Consider the following 25,185-nt stretch of genomic DNA (forward strand, 5'->3'; position numbering starts at 1 on the left):
GCCCTGAGGCGGGAGGAGGGCCTCCAAACCGGGGGATGCCCTGTCCCCACCTGGAGACTGGCAACCCGATGAGGACGAGACAGCGGAAGGAGGGATCTTAGAATCATAGAGTTGGAAGGGACCTCCAGGGTCATCTAGTCCAACCCCCTGCACAATGCAGGAAACTCACAAATTCCCCCTAAATTCACAGGATCTTCATTGCTGTCAGATGGCCATCTAGCCTCTGTTTAAAAACGTCCAAGGAAGGAGAGCCCACCACCTCCGGAGGAAGCCTGTTCCACTGAGGAATCAGAATCAGAGTTGGAAGGGACCTCTACCGTCATCTAGTCCAGCCCCCTGCACAATGCAGGAAACTCACAAACCCTTCCCCCTAAATTCACAGGATCTTCATTGCTGTCAGATGGCCATCTAGCCTCTGTTGAAGAACCTCCAGGGAAGGAGAGCCCACCACCTCCCGAGGAAGCCTGTTCCACTGAGGAACCGCTCTTAACTTTCAGGAAATCCTTCCTAATGCTGAGCTGAGGAAGGAGGGAAGCGCGCTTGTGGGCCTCTTCTGCGGCAGCAGAAACATCAAAGCTAACTAAGGCAGGCAAACAAATGAAAGAAAAGTGAGCTCCGTTGCTGCTGGCCACGCTCGCTGCCTTGGCGCCCGCAGCCACTCAGCAGGCGATGACGGCTCCAGCTGCATCACCACCCCACAACAAGCCGGCGGGTGAGCAAAGGCCCAAGAAGAGAGTCGCTGCTGCTGGGGTCTTCCCGAGAGGAAGGGCAGCTTTCCCAGCAGGGCCGGGGCGACTCGCCTCCAGCCCTCCCCGTCCAAGACCAAAGGAGCGGCGGCGGCTGCAAGCTGCGCGCTTGGCCAGCCGGGCTTGGGTTTCTTGGGGCTTCTTGCTCCGAGTGGGCTTTCTTCTTTTGCTGCTTGGTCGCCGCTCGCCTGCCGGGTAAGAGACTTGCACGTGGCCAAGATCCCCGGAGAGGAGGCGGGCGGCGGCTGAGAGGGGAGAGGATCGCCGTCTTCAAGTCCTTGAAGGGCTGTCCTAGAGACGATGGGGTGGGATTGTTTTCTGTGGCTTCGGAAGGCAGGACCAGAACCAGTGGGTTGAAATTAAACCCAGCCAGAGGCCCGCACGCGCTCGGCTCGTCTTGGTGGGAAGGGCCGCCATTCCCCCCCGCTTTCCAGATTTTTGTTGAGCGGGGGGAGGGGGCTCCAAATCGGGGGTCCCCCGCCCAGGCGGGGGATTTGGGACCCCTATTTCATCTCTAACAGTTGTAGATTCTTTGTAGCTCTAAATGTCTTTCAAGACCAATTGGTCAAGAGGAAGGATATAAATATTTAAAATAAGCAATAATTTCAAACACAAAACTTTATTAAAAGCCATTCAGACAGAAACTTCATATGATGCTTCCCCACCCCTGAGACAGATCTGCCATCCCCTCACCAAAGAGGGCAACTGGCCCACTGGCCTTGGAATTGTAAAGGAGAGCACCTGAGTCTTCTTTCTTCAGCTGATTGACTGACCTGGACCCTGACTCCCTTCCCCTCCCTTGTCTGAGCTTAATCTGTTGCTCCCTCCCTGGCCAAGTGCAGTGCCTTCGCTTTTATAAGAGCCAGCACAGTGCAGTAGTTAAGAGTATCAGACTCTAATTTGGAGAACTGGATTTGCTCCCTCACTCTTTCTCCACATGAAGCCTGATGGGTGACCTTGGGCCAGTCAGTTCTTTCAGAACTCTCTCAGCCCCATCTACCACAAGGTGACTGTTGCAAGGAGAGGAAGGGAAGGTGATTGTAAGCCGCTTTGAGATTCCTTAGGGTAGAAAAAAGCAGGGTAGAAAAACCAACTCTTCTTCCTCTTCTTCATAGGATTCCCTGGCCCCACCCCACCTGGCCTATCTCTGATCTCCTTCCACCTGTTTCATTTGGGAAACTATAAAAGGAAAGGGAAGCCTGCTGCCTGTCTCCCTGTCCTACTCCTTCCCCTTGCTGCTCAGGGCTGTTTCCAAGCTCTCACATCCTGCCCTTCCCCAAGTGTCAGCACAGTCATAACTTCTGATCATGCTCTTCCCTGCCTTTTCTTGGTTCCCTGCCTTATTCTTGGCTGTCAGAGCAATCTGACTGGGTCTCATCCACCTCCCTCTCCTGGCCTTCCTCCCATCAGTCAGCCTGGGTCCCCACTGTCCTCAGGTCAGGCAACCAGGGTGGGGTTGAGCTGGGACCAGATGTTGGCTCCAGACAATTCAATAGTGTGGGCATGTATGTGTGTTAAAAATTAAGAAATGAAAACTTTACAGATACTATATCAATACAGAATGCCAATATGTGAACAAGCAGAGAAAAAAAATACACTCATGAGTACCATGTTACATGTACTGGTTACAGCTCTTTTAAGTAATGCAGCAGAGGTTCCAAAGGCACGTCTTGACCAGGACGGGTATGTTGAAAGGCTTTGTCAATTTTCAAAGGACTAAGGCACAGATCATAAATTTGGTTGTAGTTGTGGATCAAGCGTTTGGCTTTTTCCCTGTTCAACTTGCCTGTATATAATTACAAAAACAGATAAGGTTTGTAAACTGGTATCTTTCCCATCTAAAACTTAGACAATTGGAACAAAGAAGACAGACTTAAATACTAAGGAAATGCAGCTCCAAGGGACTACAAAACCCCTTGTGGAGGGGTTTTTTTCCACCTAAGAAGAAATATTATTTATATTCTGAGACACCAATAATTGGCTGTGGCTTAATATTCATCTCAGTCAACCACAGATTTATAAAATATTAATTTCAAGAGCTGCCAGTTGCACCAAATATTCATCCATGGGAATTCTTGCCTGTGTTTTTTATATCAGACAAATAAAGGGCTTTCTCCAGTTTTCTGAACTGGTCTATCCAGGCATCTTGTTCCTCAGAATCACTCGAGTCAGCTGTATCATACTTTTCTTGCTTCCAAGTCTTGGCAGCCAGAACACTGTGCTCGCCTTTATCCACCTGCAAATAAATAAATGGGATATCAAATCCAAAAGTTTAGTACTACTTAACTTTCTGTTCAAGGGCAGATGGGAAAGCAGATGGAGCGTCAGTGTCATCTTTAGATACTGACAAGATTGCTTCAGCTGGTGCTTAGAAATGAACATTGTATATTCCTGCCCATGCTTCTGCCCTCTACAACAGAATTACCTGGGGTGGTTGCACATTTGAATTGACAGCCTGAACTGTGCTGGATGTATTGGCTTTCAGTTTTGCTTTCTACTTTGAAGTAAGATCAATATTTTTAGGGACAAACCTATACGGTTATCTTCATTAGTTTTATTATGCTTGCTGTCATTTTCATTGATTTCAGTCTCATTTTCATTGCTGTTGAGGATTATTCTTTTGCCTTTTAAAATCCTATTCTAAACATTTATATGTACACATAATTTATACACCATATATATGAACACACCTTTAATGTCACATGCACAATTTCTGCAATTCCAAATCCTATAATATTGCTTACTAGATGGATTATCCTACTGATTTAACTTTTACTGTACAAAGAATGTTGAGAGATGCAAATATCATTATTAGAAAAACTTGCTATGAAAAAAGGAAAACTGGGTGGAAATATTCAGATTTGCTTCCTACAAAGGAGAAGCAGAATTGAAAACTGATGTTCAAGGTAAACTAAGAAGCTTGTGCCAGTTTCATACCTAATAATTTTACATAGTTTGGCATGGTATGAGTAGAGGAGGATGAATGTGGTAAGGATTTCTAAGTATTTTGCCAGATAAAGTGAAATACTTAAGTTTCAAGTATTAAAACATTTACAAATCAGGGCCAAATTAAGCTTTATCAAAATGGCATGGGGGTATTTCCTGCATCTAGCTGTTCCATGTGCAGTCTGTACAGGTGAAACAGCCAAAAGGAGGGAAGTAACTCCCCTTCAGTCATTTCTGGTCAGGGAAATGACATGTCCTCCCCCATGACCCAGTTCTCAGTTCAATCAGACTCCCCTTTATTTTTAAACAGACAGTTCCCACAGCTGATATATGGCTGCAGTTTGAGAGTGTCCAGTTCACGAAAACCAGATTCTCTCTTTTTTAAAAAAAGATTCTGTAGTTTGATCATCAGACTGCCTTAATGATAATAAATTAATCAAAACATTTTTACAATACCTGAGAGTCTTCATTTTCCCCCTTATTTCCTCCTAAAAATGGGAAATGAAAAGTGGAAAATTGTTTCATGCAGTTGAACAAATAGAATGTCATTTGCCTGGAATAGGGTTGTCTCAAAAATGCATGAGGATGTGACTTCCTTAAGTATGAGGTGGCAGTATAACTAATATCTTAACACTGACATTGGACATGTTCAACTTTGATTCTATTTTCAATTTATTTTAGCATTTCAGCAAAATGTTGGGGGAGGGGGAAGTAATATTGCCACACTTCTTTGAATGACTCATAAAACTGTCTTACCCAGGTACAGAAGCCAGCTTTTGTGTACATGTCCTCAACTGGATAACTGAAGAACCATGAGCACAAATAGGTGTAGTGTGCATTTTCCACAGATTAATTCAGCAGCCAATGCTGTGTGCAGATGGCCCTAGTCAGAAAAGCAGTAACAGCACCAATCTGGAGAGGGGCTAGATTTAAAGCTGATTGGCCTGTATGTTAGCCCTGGACCATCTCTCCAAATGATATAGACTTTAATAGTATGCCTCCTATGCCAGCCTCACTATGGACATTTAGTTTTCTATGAACAACCAGCAGTGCTTCAAGTCAGGCTTCAGCAAGCTTCCTGCCTGTGCTTGCCATTGTGTGAATTGCCTATACTTGCCATGTTAAGAGGACATTGGACTGTGCTTCACTGACAAGCTGCCTAGCTTTGCAGAACAGCAACTGCATCCCTGTCACCAAGAAGACAGCAACAGAAGCAGCCATGAGTGAAACCATGTTCCTGAGATGTCCCAAGAAGACAACACTCTCTCCTGCAAACCACCATGCAGAGAATGTTTCTCCATATACCAGTCAACACTTTGGAAATGCAGATGTAAAGGCATCACTGCTAACAATGAACTTCTGCAACATCTCACCAAACAAAAGAATCCTCCTGTTGCCCATCAAGACAAATTTCTAGTACAACAGAGCATTGTTGAAGATGATTGCCTGTCAACAGCCAAACCTCCTCTCTTTTGTTTTATCAATATTCCCCTCCAAGGTGTTACAATAAAGAATGATCTGGCACTAAATTGACCACTCTAGTTCTTTTGTGTAAAGATGGTTTGCACTCAGTAAACCATCATCGCCCATCAAATTCTTTTGTCCTATCTCCTGGGAGCCATCTCTGGGTAGGTGTTCCCCATCACATGATCCTGCCTCAGGATATGAAAATGGCTATAAGTAGGCCAGATTTTTGGCCATTCAGGTGTGTCTCTTTTGGTACCCCTGCCTTGCAATTCCTGATCATTATTGGGCCCATTATTGTGAGTGACGCTGATTGTCTCTTGCTTCCCCTTCCCTTCCTGTCCACTGGATGATCATCCTTCTTTCACCATCGAGAGGTATAGTATTGCCCTGTCCATGTTATCCTTATATGTTCCTATCAATTTTCCCACCTATTTTCCTAGATCTGTGTGATTGCTGATAATTGTGTTTCTTGTGTGCTTGAGTAATTAGAAAAATAAAAACCTATTTTTAGTATACAATCATATTTAAAGGGGCACCTTTGGAGGACTGACTCCTGTATACACAGGTTATTGACCCCATATATTTTGCCATCTTTGCCCACCTAAATAAATCCCCCATATTTTTCTTGAGGGCAATTTGGCTAACATGTATCTGCACTGGCCTTTGCTGATCACTAGTAGAGTTCCTGCAAAGCGCTGTGTGAGTTACTTGTGATTTGCCTGCCTCTAGCAGACACCTGTTTAGTAAAGACATAAGGCTCAATTTCCTCTAATTCATTACTTCTTCCTCACCTCACCCAAAATTGCTATGTATACTGTCATATTTGAAAATCATGTGAATTTTTATTTTTCCTTATTTCTATATAAAAATTCCCTCAGAAAGCATGTTACTGCAGTATAGGGTTTCCAAGTCCCTCCTGTCAATTGACAGGGAATTGCGGGGGGCTTACCAGGAGAAAAAGCAAGGTTCAGGCCATATTGCTGGCATTGCATATGGAGAGATGCTATCATGCTACAATGCTGCTGTGACACCCTGGTATTTGGACCAAAACTCTACGGTAACAATGGCTTCTACCATAGAGTTTTCATCCAGAGTGTTGCCTGGACATCACTGGTGTCATGATGTCATAGCCTATGTGATGTGAGCCTGGGTCTTGCTCTTTCTCCTGGTAAGTCCCCCACTAGCTAGCTGAATAGGAACTAAGGATAGGTCCTGGCAGCAAGGGACCACTGCCTCCACTGGAGGAATATAGTAACTCTACTGCAGCAGGGCTGAATTTGGGTGAGTACATTGTTTAAGAGGGACTGCTCAGAGGAAGTATTGACACAAACTTGTTCTTAGGAAGTGAACATTCAAGGCAAGATATGCAGTTGGCTCTAATAGAAAGTATAGTGTCTTGGAATTGGATAAGGAGCAAAGTATTATCTCTGTGATAGCAGGGCTGGACTTCATGATTCTGCAAGTGGGTTGTCAACTATGGGCTGGAGAATTCCTGGACATTTAGGAGTAGAGCCTGGGGAGGACAGGGTTTAGGAATGGGGGAGACCTCAACAGGGTGTAATGCCATAGAGTTTGCCCGCCAGACAGCCATTTTCTCAGTTGTAATTCTAAGAGATCTCCTTGCTCCACTTGGAGATTGGCAACCCTATTTTAAGACCCTGGGCAAAAGTCAAGGAATGTAAACTAAAGGCTCATAGCACACAAAAGTACAGAAAAAGAGCAAAAATGCTGTTTGAGAAGCTCCCATTTACTATATAAGGATACATCTGACACAGAGATCCTGTACTCCCCACAAATACCCTTAGAAAGTATATCCTTATATAGTAAAGGGGAGCTTCTCACACAGCATTTTCCCTCTTTTTCTGTACAAAGGTCAAGGAAGCCACCCCAGCCCTAGGTTTCAGGCCATGGATACAAGTAATCACCATCCCCAAACTGAAGTTATTTAGTCCACCTAAAAACAAAAGACTAATTTTACTGTACTAACACACTCAAGATATTTAAGACACTGAGGCAGAATTAAATCTGCCAGTACAAACAAGGCCTCAAACCCCTGAATAGGTTATTTTCCTACCCATTCACTTTGTAGCCTTTTCAGTCTTAGTACGGTGCAAGGATCTTAGCATGGTATAAACATCCTGATCATTTTCAGACAGTAGCTATAATTGTAATTAGATCACCTTAGGGTTTAGTCACCTTAGACTATTACTGGGACACCTAACACCATGAACTGTAAAAACTGAGGATATTTCAGCAGTTTTCTATACAATGCTTAAATGCAGCTGACTGCTTGCTGGGGCTAGATTTAATCAAAAATGGCAATGATGTGGCTTACTTCTATACACAAGCAAGGAAGGATCTATCCCATCCTGAACTTCCTTCAGAAACTCCACAAATGATTTCCATCTGCATTAAGAAAACATCTGCATTAAGAAAACAGCATTCCATCTGCATTAAGAAAAAAAGCTCAAGATTAAATTAATTTGTTCTTTGGCTAGTTTTTTTTTTTGCTTGTATAGACAATAAATTCTTTCATACTTTTGTCATCATTTATTTCTCCTTATTGTGTTCTTTCATATTATTCTGTTGTTGTTGTTGTTGTTGGCGTGAGCTAGCTCACAGATTTTTAGCCTCCAGCTCACACAGTTTTGTTTTAGCTCAGGAAGGATAACCCCAGAGCACACTAATTTATGCAATTTTAATGCCAGTAGCTCACAACTTTAATGCCAGCAGCTCACCAAGTAGAATTTTTGCTCACAAGACCCTGCAGTTTAGAGGGAACATTGGTTGTTGGTATATGTGTGTATGGGTATGTCTGCACCTGGAAGTCATGTTGATCTTTGGTGACTGACTCCTATCGGGGGCCTGGAGGATATTGAGAGAGGTGGCTGAATAGAACCTGCCCTGTCCCTTCTGACTGTGATTTCAGGGAAGTCTCCCATCCAAGTACTAACCACAGTCAACCTTGATTAGCTTCCAAGATCTGATGAGATCAGGCTATCCAGGTCAGGGCCATATTATTCTAAACCAATTTACCTCTTTGTCATGTACTTTCATTAGTCCTTCATTTACTACTACAAGCTAATAACATCTCTCTTATTCTGGTTATGATTCTGTTCCTCATTACAACGATCTGATCCCTACTTCTGGCTCTACTGCTTTTCCTCATGTCTTTTATTTAATTGTTTTCTGCTGTTAACAAATCAGTTCTTTTAATGATGCCTTGAATTCTCATGTATTCTTGGTCTTTGGTTCTCAGTGAAACCTGAATCCATTTGTGGCCCTTATAGCTTGTTCTTTTGGTTCTTCTTTCTTTTCCCATATTCCATGCTGCATTGGTGACAATGGTGGAGTTAGTTTTCTTCTTACTTCTAACTGTTGCTATTTCAGATATGTATTTGGATATTGATGAATCAAAAGCCTAACTAAAAAACTTCAAATGTTAATGTAATTATTGTAAGCAACCCAAACAACAAAAAGTAACAAATGGAGGTATTCACAAGTTTTTCCTTCTGGCCTTGTTCTAGTACTTGCTTGTTTATATTAGAATTTTCAGAGTTGGGATGGGGAGACTGACTCAGAAGATATGCAACTGATTGAGATATTAGCTATTATGCAGATTTTGCCATTAAAAATATGTGCTGAGAGAGTGGTCTTTGTCAAGTGTTCAGTTGACAGCAATCACATTAGTGGCTCCCCTTTTGGGGGTGGGCTTTGATTCTATGCAAGGAGTGATTTCTGATTGCGTTCTTCTATCTTCTGATGTTGAAGCTGCTGGGCACAGATGTTTTGTTGGTGTACCCTAGCATACTGGCAGTGCTGTAGGCTTGAGATGAATACAGGTGAATGTTATACTCAGCCCCAGTGGTATGCAACTTGCTCCCCTCCCTCCCTATGTGAAGCAGAATTTGTCTCCCAATAATATATGTTCAAGAAAGAAAAAAGAGAGAGAGAAAACTGACCAGATCCATGACATGGAAAGATCTGAGATTTCTCAACATCTCTAATACTCTCTCACACTTGCTAATGTTTTAAAAAAGAGGGAGTGGCATGAGCCTGGGACATGGGTGAGAGGAACTAAATCTTACCCAACCCCACATCTTTTTTCATTGTTGGAGCAAGAGAGAAATATGTGGGAAGAAATGGAGAACAGTGAGATAAGGAATGCATGGATTTAATTATTTGCAGATCACAGCCACACATGGCTAATACTATATAGATTTATATATTGTTGCCTACTCTGCCAGGCTATCTGCTTTCTATAGCTGCCATCCAATTGTGAGCAGTACCCTATTTCATCTTAGCTAGATGGAGGGGGGAGGGACTTACAGTAGAAATGTGCTCCCCAGTGAATCCATTATAATTTTTTAAAATGAACTGAATAACTAGAACAAAGATTCTCCTCCTCCCTGTTCCACCAGTGGAAAAACTGGTTGGATTCAACACATTCTCTCTTAGTAATTCATGGTTATGAGCTATGATTCTCATTGATGAAGCTGTGTGGGATGAAGGATAGACTGCACAGCAAAGGAAGGAACAACTGTATTAACCCTTATATTTTAAAAAAGTGCAGTCAGAAACCTCTTGTTTTAATGTGAGGAAAATCAAAGATATTAGAGAAATCTGTGGTCTTCCCTTTCCAGCTGGTCCTCAGTTTATTTTTGTGTCCTACTCTCTTCCTTTGACAGCTTAAAGAGTGGGGGACTTTCTGGAGGGGAATTAATCCCACATGACTGTAATCACTCATTGCAGTTTATTGATCTTAAGCACATTTAATCACAAAGTGGCTCAGAGGAACCAGACTCTCTCTAATTCACAGTGGGAGTGCAGATGCTTAACTAAAGTAATGATGCTAGCACACACACAGACGCTTCAATTTTATTCTATTTATATTGGATTCTTTTTTTAAAAAAATCTTTCACATGTTTGAGTATAGGCAAACTTTGCTAAATGTGTATGGTGTTGTTTGCATGGCCTTAGCAAACCTGCATTTGCAAGTTTACATTATGTTATGTATAACACATCACATTATACCAATATACCTGAACAAAGCAGGAGTCAAGTGCACCTTTAAGACCAACCAATTTTTATTTAGAACTTAAGCTTTCGTGTGCTCTTAAGCACACTTCATCAGACGAAGAATCCAGCACAGTGAGCAAAGCCATACATAGCTGAGCAGAACCATACATAGCTGGTAGGCAGTGGCCCAGAATGCAACAAGGTACAGATTTAAGAACCAATGACAGTGAAATAAAATTATCTGGTAGGTAGTGGTTTAGAACATAAAATGGTACAATGACAGAATAGTAAAATTAACAAATTGAGCAAACCTTTGATATGAGTAGCATGAGCATGCGAAAGCAACAAAACAGTAGTATGTCAAAATGTGAGATTGTCTGTCAATGACAATGGGAGATGGGTTCAATATTTATAATGGGATAAGCTACCAAAGTCCCTGTTTGAGTGTTTCAACACAGCTAAAAGAGAAATACATTGGATAGTGATGCTCTTGTCCACCTAATTTACTTTTTAACATGTAAACATAATTTTAGTTTGCCATAGGAAAAAGGAATGCAATAAAATATAGTGAAAATGGGAAAAGCATATGTAATGAGATATACAGCCAATATCCCTATTTTGAGTATGTCAATACAAATAATTATACTGATACACAATTCTAAAAGAGAAACACATTGGAATACTGTGGATGTATAGCTATACTCACTGAGAGTGGGTTTAGCATCTGTATGAGATAAAAACGCAATATCCCTGTTCAGTCCTGGGGAGGTGTTTGTTCCAGGTTTCATAATAATTTGTAATTCAGCAATTTCTCTCTCCATTCTGTTCTTGAAGTTCTGTTGCAGTAAAACTGCTACCTTGAGGTCACCGATTGAATGCTTTGGAAGGTTAAAGTGTTCTCCCACAGATTTCTCAGTTCTGATTTCTAATGTCAGATTTGTGTCCATTTATCCTTTCGCGTAGAGTTTGTCCTGTTTGCCCTATGTAGAGAACTGAAGGGCATTGTTGCCATTTAATGGCATATATAATGTTGGAAGATGAACAAGTGAATGAGCCTGAGATGGAATAGTGAATGTTGTTAGGCCCAGTGATTGTGTTGTTTGGGTGTATGTGGCAGCAACGTTGGCACTTGGGTTTATTGCAAGCTCTGGTACTGGTGTCCATGCTCAGATGAGATGCTGTATTGTTGTGGGTGAGGAGTTGTTTGAGGTTGGAGGGCTGTCTGTGTGCAAGAAAAGGTTTACCCTCCAGTGCTTTTGAAAGAGAGCTGTCACTGTCCAAAAGAAGTTGTAAGTTGTTGATGATACATTGAACTGTTTTAAGTTGAGAGTTGTGTGTGACCACTAGTGGTATTTTGTTATTTTCTCTTTTGGGTCTGTCTTGTAACAGGTTTTCTCTGGGTATCATTCTGGCTTTGTTGATCTGTGTCCTGACTTCATCAGGAGGTACTTTAGTTCCAAAAAGGTTTGTTATAGATCTCTCAGGTGAGAATCTCTGTCAGCAGGATTGGAGCAAATGCGGCTGTAGTGTAGAGCCTGACTGTATACAATGGATCGTTTGGTGTGTTTGGGGTGGTAGCTGGAGGTATGCAGGTATGTTTGTCGGTCAGTAGGTTTCTGGTATAAAGTGGTGTCAATGCATCCATTGTTTAGTTTTACAGTGGTGTCCAGAAAAATGTATTTCTTGCATAGACTGGTTCATTGTCAGGTTGATGGTAGGGTGAAAGTCATTGAAAGCCTGATGGAATGCGTCCGGGGCTTCTTTACCATGTGTCCAAACCATAAAGATGTCATCAATGTAACAAAGATATAAGGTAGGTATGAGTGGGTGGGAGTCTAGGAAGTGCTGCTCCAAGTCAGCCATAAATTGCTGAATTACAAATTATTATGAAACTTGGAACAAACACCTCCCCAGGACTGAACAGGGATATTGTGTTTTTATCTCATTACAGATGCTAAACCCACTCTCAGTGAGTATAGCTAAACATCCACAGTATTCCCATACTACTATTTTGTTGCTTTCGCATGCTCATGCTACTCATATCAAAGGTTTGCTCAATTTGTTAATTTTACTATTCTGTCATTGTACCATTTTACATTCTAAACCACTGCCTACCAGATAATTTGACTTCACTATCATTGGTTCTTAAATCTGTACCATGTTGCATTCTGGGCCACTGCCTACCAGCTATGTATGGTTCTGCTCAGCTATGTATGGCTTTGCTCACTGTGCTGGATTCCTCGTCTGATGAAATGTACTTAAGAGCACATGAAAGCTTACATTCTAAATAAAAATCAGTTGGTCTTAAATGCTTTACCCATTTTCACTATATTTTGTTGTATTCCTTTTTCCTATGGCAAACTAGAATTATGTTTACATGTTAAAAAGTAAATTAGGTGGACAAGAACATAACTATCCAATGTATTTCTCTTTTAGCTGTATTGATACACTCAAACAGGGACTTTGGTCAAACAGGTTCAACTTGACTCCTGCTTTGTTCAACTGCTTCAGACCAACACGGCTGCCCACTTGGATCTACCAATATATCTAATTCTCAATGTGGCCTTTTTTGTGGATACTTACCTATGGATCCTGGAAATATGAACAGACAAGACAGATCTTGTGACAAACCGCTGAGGGTGGGGTATAAATATAATAAAATAAATAAATAAAATCCTGAGAAAGGCCCCAGGGTTGCAGAAAACCCTGAAATATTTTTTTTTTAAATGGGGAAGTTGAAAGTCTCCAATTATAGGAGCAGGGCCGGATCGGGGGGGGCAGAGGGCGTCGATGGAGGAGGGGCACACCAAATTGGGTATGGAGTCCATTGTATTCTATGGGACCATAAGATAGAATGGCCCATAAGGGGGGCACCATTTTTTAATTTTGCCCCCTCAAAAAACCTGTAGATCCGGTCCTGGATAGGAGTGCTTATAGTTTTAAGAAATGAAAGCCTTTAGTGGCCATTGCTAGGCAATCACAACAGCTTTCAAGCTTTGGTTTCTTTTAGTAAAAGGTGGGGAAAGAGGAAAGGGCCCTTCCCAGGGCTGTTTTGGCCTTTGAGGGAGGATTCATGTGGGCTAGGCATGCCAGGAACTGCCAGATGACTGACTCACTACCACATGACTTGCACATCGCACTCAAACCTGACTGCTTGCTACTGTTCAACAACAGTCACCCCACTAAAGCCAATGTGGTGTAGTGGTTAGCGTTTCAGAATAGAATTTGGGAGACACACATTTGAATCCTCACTCTGCCATGGTGCTCACTGGGTAACCTTGGACTAGCCACAAATTCTCAGCCTAACCTACTTCAGAGGAATGTTGTGAGGTACAATAGAGGACAGGACAATAATGTAAGCTGCTTTGGGCCTCCATTGCAGAGAAAGGCACAGTTTAATGATGTAACTAAATGATAAATATAGCTGAAGATGGAGGGAGGGAGATAAAAGGTGAATTGGTTCATGGCTGGGAAGAAGAAAAGGAAGCAGGGAAAAGTGAGGATATGGATAAGAAGAAACAGTGGGGAAGGGGAAAATAAGATGCTTCCCACAAGTTGCACAACTGAGCCTGGCACAGTTGGCACCATGCAAATGGTTTCCCCAAGGAAAGCTGCCAGAGGAAGGAAGGATGAAAAGCTGAAGACTGGGGCAGATAAAGGTAGACTGATCAGTTGATGGGAAGCAAGAAAGGGGAGGGAATATGGGGGCTTTAATTAAAGGGAGGGAAGAAATAGTGATGAAGGAGAAAATGAGATGCCCCTCTATGTGGGTCCCCTAGTTGTCAATATCTCTAATTTTTAACATGGCCCCATATGTGAATACTTAAATTCAGAGATCATGGCTATAGATCTTTCTACAAAGCTAAGAAAAGCCTCAGGTTTGCAGAGAAATTTGAAAGCAGAATAAGCAAAAGAACATTGAGGGTAGTGTTACCAGCCATTCACTGGCAACTTGCAGGTGAGGGAAGGGGCTAGGATTGGGGGAATGACATCACACTGTTAGCATAGACCCTTTTCAGACTGCCTAACAATTCTGTTTCAGTAACTGATTACTAACATTCCGCCCCCCCCCCCCACGTCCTTTCAGACAAATCCATTTTAGTAACTGTCTCTAATGGAATATATTTACCTTTCCAGACAAGCCTCCTTGTGTCCATTTCAGGAGGCGTTCCTGAGCCATAGCTGAGGAAAAGTGCTTTCTTCCAGTTTTAAGTCCATTTCTGAATCACTATGGGATGCATTATGAAATGCCCTGTAGCACTTCCACTCCCTTTCCCACTTCCCTGTGCCTGTCCATTTTCCCTGTGCATGTGATCTTTCTCAGCTTTTTAAAAAAGGTTCTAATGGGAGCACTGAAACAGTAAACAGATAGAGCAATTCAGTGTCATAGCAACACCATAAACAACCTTGGCCTCTCAGCTTCATTTATAATTCCCATTCCTGAGCTCCTGATTGCAGCTCAGTGATGGAAAGAGGGAAAAAATCCTCTTTATCCCAAGTTTTTTGTTTTTCTCTCTTTCTTAGTCTTCTCTCTCCTGTTCTTCTCCCTCCAGTGAAACACTGTCAGAGTGGGAAAGAGTGGGGGAAACAATTGTGTCCTGAATTTGCTGTTTGCCTGATAGCTGGGGACTTTCCCTTAGTTCCAGTTAATGAATGAGAAAGAAAATGTGTGCTGCAATCAGGGGCTAAGGGAGGGGGAATTGTAAATGAGGTTGAGAGGCCAGGGATGTTTATGGCATAGCTATAGAACTGAATTGATCTATTTGTTTAGCATTTCAGTGCTCTTATTAGAACTTTTTTAAGGCAAAGGAAGATTGTGCACATGGAGGAAATGCCAGGGGTGGGGGGAGGAAGTGGCACTGTGTGAAATGGCCATAGCACTTCAGGCATGGCCCCTTAATGGAAGAAAAATTGCTGTCTGAAATGCCAATCCCTGTATCACTTTACTTGGAATTGGCCCAATGATGGATAACATCCAGATCAGAAAGGAAATGTGAAAGGCTCATCTCGTTTCTTCTGGCAAATACCTGTAAATGATGTCACATGGCCAACATGACTTTGATCTAACACTTTAGGATTCTAATAAACCTCCATGGTAAAAACAGAGTTTTGACTGAATCCTAGATCATCATGTTGGTATCACATTGGCAACATAACACCATATCACTTCAGAGTATTTGAGGCAGATAAATATTAGGTGGGTGGATAGGCGGGAAGGAGAGAAGGAAAGGGGGAAAACCGATTTTATGGGGGCTGCCAGGAAGGAAAAAAGAGGAAATAGTGTGGAGAGGAGGGTACAGGTGAAAGTGACATGTCTTGTCACAAGTCCTCACCGGTTCCATGCAACTGGGCCTGGCCTGGGTGGCATCAGGTAGCTAAGCCCAACCAGGAAGCTGACGCCATGCAATGGGGCCAGATTTTTCCTAGGGAGAGGCTGCCAGCAGGGAGGGAGAGAAGAAGGAAAGATTATGATGGGGAAGACATAAAGGTAGATTGGCTTATGCATAAAAAGGAGACAGGGAAGCAGGAAAAAGGCAATGGAGGTTTGCAGGAAAAGGAAAGATGATATAGCAGGGGAGAAGAAAATGAGATGCCCTCACAAGTCTATGAAAGTGCCCCTCACAACATTTAATACAAAGTTAATCTGACATCAATGTACAGCAACAGCCAGGATTTTAAAAAGTATTCCCTGGAGATACCTGAAATACAGGTTAAGAACTTGGGAAAAACACAAGGATAACATTAAGTCATTATATAGGCCAACCCTGTTCCAAGGTGCACATAGTACTGCCAAGAGTATACAACATTATACTACAGAACCAACACCTGAAGGCTACCAGACAGACAGGAAGGACTTACTGAACAGCAAGGGGTGTGTGTGTGTTTATGTGTGTAGACCTTAGTACCTCACAGGATCAAGTTCTTACATTTCAGTTTATGCATCTTAAGAAGCAGGCAAAAATAAAAGCCTTGCAAATGGACAATAATGGGCATCAGTTTAAAAATGAATGTGTCAGAGATATGACTCAGACCTCCAAATACTGGGCTGGCAAAGCAGCAGAATGAAATGTTTTCTTGATGGATGTTGCCAGTACCATATAGGAAACTTGCTGCCAGGAAGCACAGGAAACTGAAGCCAGTACCCAAAGGGAATTACAAGCAGGACAAAATGTGCTTTTCTTTGTGCTTCTTGAATGCAGTGCCTGCTAACATATGCAAATAAAGCATAATTTCTTATAACTCCTGGAAAAGAGGCAGTAGCTTTCCATATGTAATATAAATGACCTGGACTTCAATGTGGCATACAGTCCACCCTCCCTTTGTACCTAGCATCCTCCCTCTGTATGTAGCAACTCATCCCTTTGTGCCTAGCACTACAATCCGACCCATTTTACTGAGATAGCTTCTTTCAGACCAATTGTTCCAGTATCACATCAGAGCAATCTGCCCCTGCAACTGCTTACAACAGCCCATTTCATATAAGTTATTTGTAATAGCCAACAGGAGTTGGGGACCCTCTGGTTCAGGGCATGTCAATCCAAAGGAATGATAGTGCAAAGGCAGAGGATAGTATTGGTAGGAGCATAATAGAACTTGGGAGTGTTCTCTGACAGTGCCGTTTGTAAATAATTGACCAGCAACTTGGCGTCTAGTTTCTGAGCACTGGTTCCAGGTTGGAATTACTATTTGCGGCCATGGCCACTTAAGAGAACTGCTACCTTGGATACTGACATGCATTTTGAATGTATTGAGTTGTGGTTCCAGAAAGAATAATTTTTGTCAGAAGAAGAGTTGCCATCGAAACATGACTTTACTGGAATCGTGTCACAATTCTATTCATTCTGGAGTTATGAACTTTGGCTCCTTGGCAAAATGTGGACTTTTTGGTCTGTGTTAGTCAGTGGACCATGCTTTTTTGATTATGAGTTGGTATATATAAATTGATTTGTACATCATTCTGGTTATCTAATGTATGTTCATAAAGAAGTATCAGCAATTGCTTGACTCTATGATATAAATGCCTACTTAGAAGTGCATTTAAGCAGCTTTATTTTTGTGGTTCGTTAGCACGGTTACCTCCTAGTCTCACCTGCAGATTGGCAGCAGTAGTTCCCCAGGAGGAGATGGCATTGTACTTGTCTGAGGTCCCACCCCCTCAAACCCCACCCTCTTCACACCCCACCCCTTAAATCTCCAGGAATTTTCTAACCTGGAGTTGCCAACCCTATCTTCTTCCCTTTATCTGCCTCTCTGACTTCAGGTTTCCATTGCCTTCCTCCTCCCTTCAGTCTCTACATAGGAAAATGACAGTCTTTCTTCACAATGCGGGGGGTGGGCACCAAAGCAATTTACATCATTTTCTTTTCCCCCCATGTGCTCTGAACAACAACCTTGTGAGACAGGTTAGGCTGGGAGTCTGTGACTTGTGCAAAATCACCCTGTCAGCTTCCATAGCAAAAAGCTGGGTATGGCAGATCCCACTCTGAAGCCTTAACTCCCATGCCACAGTGGCTGTCATGGGGGGCTGCTGCTGAACAGTAACAAGCAGCCAGGCGTAGGATAGCCAACCCCAGGTGGAGCCATCCCTTTACCTGCCCCTCTGACTTCAGATTTCTACATAGGAAAAGAACAGTCTTTCTTCACAGTGTGTGTGTGTGTAAGGGGCCAAAGTAGCTTACATCATTGTCCTCTCCCCCTTTGATCTGGACAACAACCCTGTGAGGCAGGTTAGGCTGGAAGCCCGTGACTGGTCTGAAGTCATCCAGTCAGCTTCCATAGCAAGAACTTGTATCTGACAGACCCCATTCTGAAGCCCTAAATTGTATGCCTTCCAAAAACTCCAGAATCTTCAGGAATTTCTGACCAACCTGGAAATGTATCACTAAAGGCCTCTGAGTTAGTGCCTCCCCACCCTTGCTGTCTTCCCACCCACCCAAGTGAAAGCATTCACTCCCCTCCCCCCAAAACCTCAAGGGGAGCTGGTCTCTTCCATCTGGAGAACAGATGGAAGAGATCAATTCTGAGTGATCTTGCAATTCTGAGTGATCTCCAGCCCTCACCTGGAGATTGGCAACAGGTTTTCAACAGGAGGAAAGGCCTCTCCCTCAGAGACCTGTAGCAACACCTTAGGAATTCCTCAACAACTACTAAAGGCCTCTGGGTTAATGCCCCTCAGCCTTGCTGTCTTTCCACTCACCCAAGTGAAGACATTCACTCTGTCCCCCACCTCCAGGGGAGCTGATAGTCTGTCATCTGGAGAGTACTTCTGAGTGATCTCCAGCCCTCACCTGAAGATTGAGAACCCAAAGAAAAAAACGAATATAATCATAAATTCACTTATAATTATTAATATATGAAACTTCAAAGTATTTGATTGTCATGATCCATTCCAGCGATTAGTATTTTAAGGTAAGTACATATACTTCATTTACAAAACGCATCTAAGCACAATTACATCAGAACAAATGGTTTAAAGTGCTTAGTGCTACAAAGTGCTTGTAAGTCAAAGTGCCTGTGCAGATTTTTCTTTCAAAAGGAATATATCCAAAGATTCCCCGACGTCCCTCTGACGGAGCCTGAAGCCGGCAGGATGCTTGTCGTACGATTTCCACTGTCTTTATCAAAGATTTTCAACACGTCTGTATGCGATTTGACAAGCCAGGAAAACAACGCAAACACTTACTAAAAAAATTATTTACTACAAAAATTATGAACATCATTTATAAATAGCATGAAAAATCTATGCAATTATTTAACCCTTTAGGGGCCAGTGAAAACCTGTTGGTAAATGTACCTTTAAATATTGTGGTTTGATGTTCTCTTTTTCTCGGCTTGACTTCGCGAACGAAGATTTAAGAAAGGTGCAGTAGTCCACGTCTGCTGCAGGCTCGCTGGTGGCTGACAAGACCAATGCGGGACAGGCAGATCCGGCCACAGTGGCTGCAGGGAAAAGTCTGATTTGGGGTTGGTGCTGTAGCAGTGCGATTCTTCCTCAATCTCCTTTTGTCCTCAAGACCAGCTATTCGTGCATTCTCAAAGGAAGAGACAGCCTGGTGGATGGTATGCCTCCATGCTTTGCGATCTGAGGCTAGGTCAGACCACTGGTGATGGTTGATGCGACAGGTGCCAAGGGATTTCTTCAAGGAGTCCTTGTACCTCTTCTTTGGTGCCCCTCTATTTCGATGGCCGGTGGAAAGTTCGCCATACAGAGCAATCTTGGGAAGGCGGTGGTTTTCCATCCTAGAAATATGCCCTGCCCAGCGCAGCTGCATCTTCAACAGCAGTGCTTCGATGCTTGTAACCTCCGCCCTCTTGAGGACTTCAGTGTTGGTCACAAAGTCACTCCAGTGGATGTTGAGGATGGTGCGAAGGCAGCGCTGATGAAAGCGCTCAAGGAGTCGCAGGTGATGACGTTATAAAACCCACGATTCGGAGCTGTAGATGAGGGTTGTCATCACAACCGCTTTGTAAACATTGATCTTTGTGCCTTTTTTCAGATGCTTGTTGCTCCACACTCTTTTTTGCAGTAATACACCTTGGGAATGATACTGCGTGCTTGAATTGGCTTCAGTCTTTGCCCTTGAGTGGTGAGTTGTTTGTAATTATTGCTAATATTAATTTTGTATTGAGATAAGCAATGTTATTGAAGATGTATATATTTGCTTTATGTAGCCATTGTGAAATACAACTTGTTGGATATCCCTCTTTGATAAAGACAGTGGAAACGGTGCAACAAGTGTCCTGTCAGCTCCAGGCTCCATCAGGGGGACATCGGGGAATCTTCGGATATATTCCTTTTGGAAGAAAAATCTGCACAGGCGCTTTGACTTAAAAGCACTTTGTAGCACTAAGCACTTTAAACTATTTGTTCTGATGTAATTGTGCTTAGATGCATTTTGTAAATGAATTATATGTACTTACCTTAAAATACTAATCATTGGAATGGATCATGACAATCAAATGCTTTGAAGTTTCATACATTAATAATTATAAGTGAATTTATGATTATATTCGTTATTTTGTCACGGTTTTTTCTTTGGGTTCTCATTCTACTCCGTGATTCTCTCTATTGTATTTTCTCACCTGGAAATTGGCAATAGTGGTTCCTGGGGAGGAAATTGCTGGTAGCATCAAGGCACCCTGAGGTTCCTTGAACTACAGACAACATATCTCTCTCCCCATCCTGGAGAAAAGCACTGCTTTTGGAGGGTGGACTGTATGCCATTCTATTCACCTGAGGCCTCTCCCTTTACAGAGAAAAGTAGCCTGGGTTGCCTAGCAACAGACTCTGGCTAGCACTTTCCAGGGGGCAGGAAACACTCAGCGGGGCCAGGCCTTGGGTAAGCTTGGGGCAGAGAGCCGTTGCTGTCAGCCATGTCAAAGTTCGGCTGCAGGAGCTAAAGGCCCCAAACATGAACTTTAGAGTAGCTTTGTGCCTTTTTTGCTGTGAAGTGGAAGTGGCCAAATTTTTGCCACTGATGGTTGCAGGAAATGGTGGAGAAGCAGTGGAGATGTGTCTCCATCTGTGACATGTTCATTTTGGTGACTAGGGGAGCGTTTTTCAATCTATAGTGGGCAGGTGACACTGAGTAGAGCCAATAGGAAAGCCAAAGGTTGCAGAAGATACTGGAGAAGCAGCAGAGATGTATCTTTGTCTGAGACAACTTTGCTTTGGCAGTTGAGGGAGCATCTCACAGTCTACAGTGGGCGGGTGACTCTGAGTAGAGTCAATGGGAAAGCCAATCTGGTGATGGAGGCTTCATTATCCAATTGCTGATGCAATGCAGCCTCATCCAGTCCCAACAAATGAGGGAGCTGGGATTTCCCAACATGAAACCAGTTTTATGTCTATAGATGTATGGGATAAAGAATGTGGACACAGAAAACTTCTTCTCCCTCTCACAAAATATTAGGACTCAAGTGCATCCAATGATGGTGATAGCCAGTAGATTTAGGACAGACAAAAATAAATACTTCTTTACTCAGCAAATCATTAAAATATTGAATTAGCTGTCAGAGGATGTAGCAATGGCCACAAGCATAGACAGCTTTAAAAGGGTATTAGACACATTAATGGAGGATAGGGCACTCAGTGGCTAGTAGGCATAATGACTAAAGAAAACTTTTTCACATTCAGATGCAGTAGACCTCTGACTATCAGTGTCAGGAAGCAACATCAGGGAAAGCCTCAACCTCTATGCCCTGCTGTTGACCCCCTAGAGTAACTGGTTGACCACTGTGAAACAGGATGCTGGAGTAGATGGACTACTGGTCTGATCTAGCAGGGCTTTTATTTTCTTTTTAATGGTAAAGGAAAGCAAGGGTGATTTGGGAACAGAATCACCCAGCTGTTCTCTATTCTTCAGGCAGGAGCATGTCCTTACATACAATATTACAGTATGAGTTGGCCCTTTACAGGATGCTACTATCATAGGCAACCTTTTCCATTCTATTAAAACTCACCGTATTCTGCCCCTTCTACCAATGTCATAGGTTCTGACCAAAGGTTCCAGAATGCCAGGAGGAAGAGTTAGTCCATGTTTTTTGCAAATCAGCTCTGTCTGCAAATGAAATAAAATTGGCTGCTGCATGTTTTTATTAATTATTATTAAATTTCTGCTAAAGCAATAAAAGTACTTTATAATTTAAAATAATAACTATCTAGAATCAATACAAAAGCAAAAGAGAGAAGGAAAAGAAAAAAAGAAAGCAGTTCAAGAGAAGTAAGATTTATTATGAGTTAGAGAAGCACTCATCAGATTGACCAGTATTAATGTCAGTGGGCATGTTTCTGAAATGCTGAGCACCCAAGTCCCAAACTCTGGCCATTTAGACATTTTCCAATTAACTATAATATGTTGCCATTCAGGAATGCTGAACATTTGTCATAGATCTAAGATTAACAAGAGCCTATCAACAGTACAATTCTGAATATTTTTAAATGGAAGTCAGTGGCTTACATTTGTGGTCCATGAATAAATAGGCTCCAGCTGACAGGTGAAAGCTAAAGCCATCCATGACAGCTATATGATGGGGAATGCAAACTGGGGAACAGATTGAGGGGAAAGGGAATGGGCCCTCTTCTCATGGTCATTGGGATTCTTATAATGGTAAATTTCCAATGTGACCAGACCAAACTTTGTAATAATCAGGTCATGTGTTCACACCTAATGTAGAAGAAGAGGGTCACAACACTGCAAAATCAACCTGACCAAAATATATGTACTGGCATTTGCATGTATGATACTGTACTTGTTAAAACAAAACAAAAAAACAAAAGCCCCCTCTGCCTGTTGTTATATTTCAAAAGCATATCATATGAGATTAAGCCAAATAATACTTTTAAGGTTAACGGCTGGATCCACCCATCCTTCCATGTCACATGGTTTCATTTTTTAAAATGACAAGCCAGGGCTTTTTTTGTAGCAGAAACTCCTTTGCATATTAGGCCACACACGTTGCATATGTAGCCAATCCTCCTGGAATTTACAGTAGATCCTGTACTAAGATCCCTGTAAGCTCTTAGAGGATTGGCTACATCAGGGGTGTGTGGCCTAATATGCAAAGGAGTTCCTGCTACAAAAAAAGCCTGTGACAAGCTATTGGTGATGCATTATAAGAACAGTTGTTATAGGCTGGATTCAGACAGCCAATTTGAGCTGACATAGGCACTTCCCCAGCTGAATTAAAAAGTCAAGGTAAGACAGGCACAGCTGCTGCCCATTCCGCTCTCACACTCACCCCGTCCTCCAACATCTTTGAGATGGAACAAATAGCTTCTAGTAGGGAAGTGGTAGTAAAATCATCTGCTGCGCCCCTCCCACATTTCCTGGTGTCTGACTGCAGGAGTGTGCAAGCAAGGGGGATTGGTGGTGTGAATCTGGGAGTGTGTGAATGGGATTTGTCTGCTTCATTTGGGGGCAATGAGATTTGAGACACCTTCCCCACACATGGAGTACCCAGCCATAGTGATTCAGCATTTTTAACATTCAGAATCAGCACTCATGGACAGTTATGTTAATTTCCCTAAAGACTAGTTCTCCAGAATTCATACCTCTCCTTACTCAATTATTTCTTTGAAATATGATATATAGCGACAAAAAAGGAATTTGAGAGCCAGACATACTGAAATAATTATTTTTGACTAGAAAACCATCGCATTCGTATACTGTGAAAAAGAGCACCCTCTGAATAACACCTAGAACTGTGAGTTTATTTACCTCAGACAGTGAAAGGAGACCAGAGCAACTGTTGTCTTGCTGAAGAAAACTCAGACTTAGTTTTCCAAAGTCAAATTCTTTCTTCCGTTCTGTCAGTACTTGCTTCAAGACCTGGAATGCATATTCTGGAGTCCAAGAACTAATTGAAAAATAATGTATGTAAAAATGAAGGGGCAATTAAAAAGATCTCATTGTATTATTGTTACAGCCATATATTTAATGCACTGCTATATTGCATAACAGCTATTGCCAGCGCTGGTGCTTCAACTTATACTGATGTTCTGGTGCTACATCCTCAGTTGCCTAGTACTACATGTTTTGATGGTGCACAAAATCAAAATTTTAGCCAGAGTTAGGGCTGGTCCAAGGATTTTGCATTCCCTATGGTAGGTAGCCACATGCAGCCTCCCTAGCCTTTTCTAAAGCCAAAATTAGACATGCAGGTTTTTGAAGAGGTAGGCCCAGTTTTCCTGGACCCAGCTTTGGTTCTAGGGTTGCCAGCTGGGTTGGAATATGCCTGGAGATTTTAGGGAAGGGGAGGGATCTCAGCAGGGTATAATACTAGACCCCATCCTGCATAGCAGTCATTTTCTCCAGGTGATCTGATCTCTGTCAACTGGAGATTAGTTGAATAGCAGGAGACCTCCAGCCACCATCTAATCCATGTTTCTCATTTTGTTGCTAAACCACCTGGAGCCTGGCAACCTTACCTGGCTCTCTGTAGCCACATAGCTGCTGCAGGAAATGATTGTTACAAAAGAGGAGAGCCACATTTGGAAACATGAGATCAAAGATTGTCCAAAGAGGCTTTGTATAGACCAGTGTCTTTAACCTAGGTGGCAGCATATGATTCACAGAATGGCGAGCATGTTATAGGAAGCCATATGATATGACAATCAGGGCATTGGAAATGGAGAAACTAGGGTCTTTGAACCTGCATTAAAAATGAATCCCAGTGACCTTGCCTTGCCATGTTTTGCTTCTCTCAACATGCAGGGTGTCTGGCACTCTTGGTATTATCTATCTGAGTATATGGACTGGGAGCAGGTGCTTCCAAAAGCAGGGGGGAGGGGGGAAGGCAGGTCTATAACAGTTTGTGACTCATTGAGTGGGGCTTCATGATCCATCTAAGGATTCTGACCCATGGGTTCAAAAGCACTAGTAGAGACTCTCTACATAGACAATCAAGGTGCATACAGATGGTATCTGAAATCTTGCATCTTAGCACTTTTTTGGTCTCAGTCCTCCCCTCCCATTGCTATGCAAATAACACAAATCAGTGTGCATTTTGTTGATAAAAAGGTCTCTTTTACCTTCTTGCCAAGATACTGGAGGGCTGTCTGGCTATTTTATTTTTTTAAAGCACAGCAATGGTCTTCATGAATTTGAAACTTTCAAAAATATATCCTCTGTAATGCCATTTGAATTGCAAGAGCAAAAACCAAAAACGTAGATAGTACTCATCTGTTTACTTGAGAAATGTGGTCTTCACTTTTTTCCCACCCAGATAGGGATATATTAGAACAAGACAGATGCAAGTTTGTATACAGATGTTTTCAATGATGTTTGGGAGATGATAGAGACAGACAGACAGACAGACAGACTCAGGATCTAGGGTGCCAAAGTGACACATATCATGCAAAAACCCTCCACCTGAAATAAATGCTTACATCATATAGTCAGTTTTACTTTGCCAAGGTTAATTAAAAGAAGTCTGCACTAATCTCCACTGATTAATTTTAACAATCTGCAGTGTAGGTGTTTACTAACTCAAAACGTGTTTCTTT

The 25,185-nt window shown here is 42.4% G+C and overlaps 1 protein-coding gene across 1 annotated transcript in view; it reads right to left on the reverse strand.

Moving 5' to 3' along the window:
- Positions 1 to 2,333: 2,333 nt before the first annotated feature.
- Positions 2,334 to 25,185, reverse strand: part of C2H1orf87 (chromosome 2 C1orf87 homolog) — a 41,419-nt gene continuing 18,567 nt past the window's right edge. Inside the window, exons 6-11 of the mRNA XM_060233330.1 lie at positions 23,399 to 23,537; positions 21,642 to 21,739; positions 7,495 to 7,565; positions 4,149 to 4,180; positions 2,826 to 2,982; positions 2,334 to 2,532 (exon numbers count right to left, since the gene is read on the reverse strand). Coding sequence (XP_060089313.1) covers positions 2,372 to 2,532; positions 2,826 to 2,982; positions 4,149 to 4,180; positions 7,495 to 7,565; positions 21,642 to 21,739; positions 23,399 to 23,537 — 658 coding nt within the window. The 3' untranslated portion in view covers positions 2,334 to 2,371. The remainder of the gene's footprint in view (positions 2,533 to 2,825; positions 2,983 to 4,148; positions 4,181 to 7,494; positions 7,566 to 21,641; positions 21,740 to 23,398; positions 23,538 to 25,185) is intronic.

Source organism: Heteronotia binoei, chromosome 2, assembly GCF_032191835.1.
Source record: "Heteronotia binoei isolate CCM8104 ecotype False Entrance Well chromosome 2, APGP_CSIRO_Hbin_v1, whole genome shotgun sequence".
NCBI classification, from domain to species: Eukaryota; Metazoa; Chordata; class Lepidosauria; order Squamata; family Gekkonidae; genus Heteronotia; species Heteronotia binoei.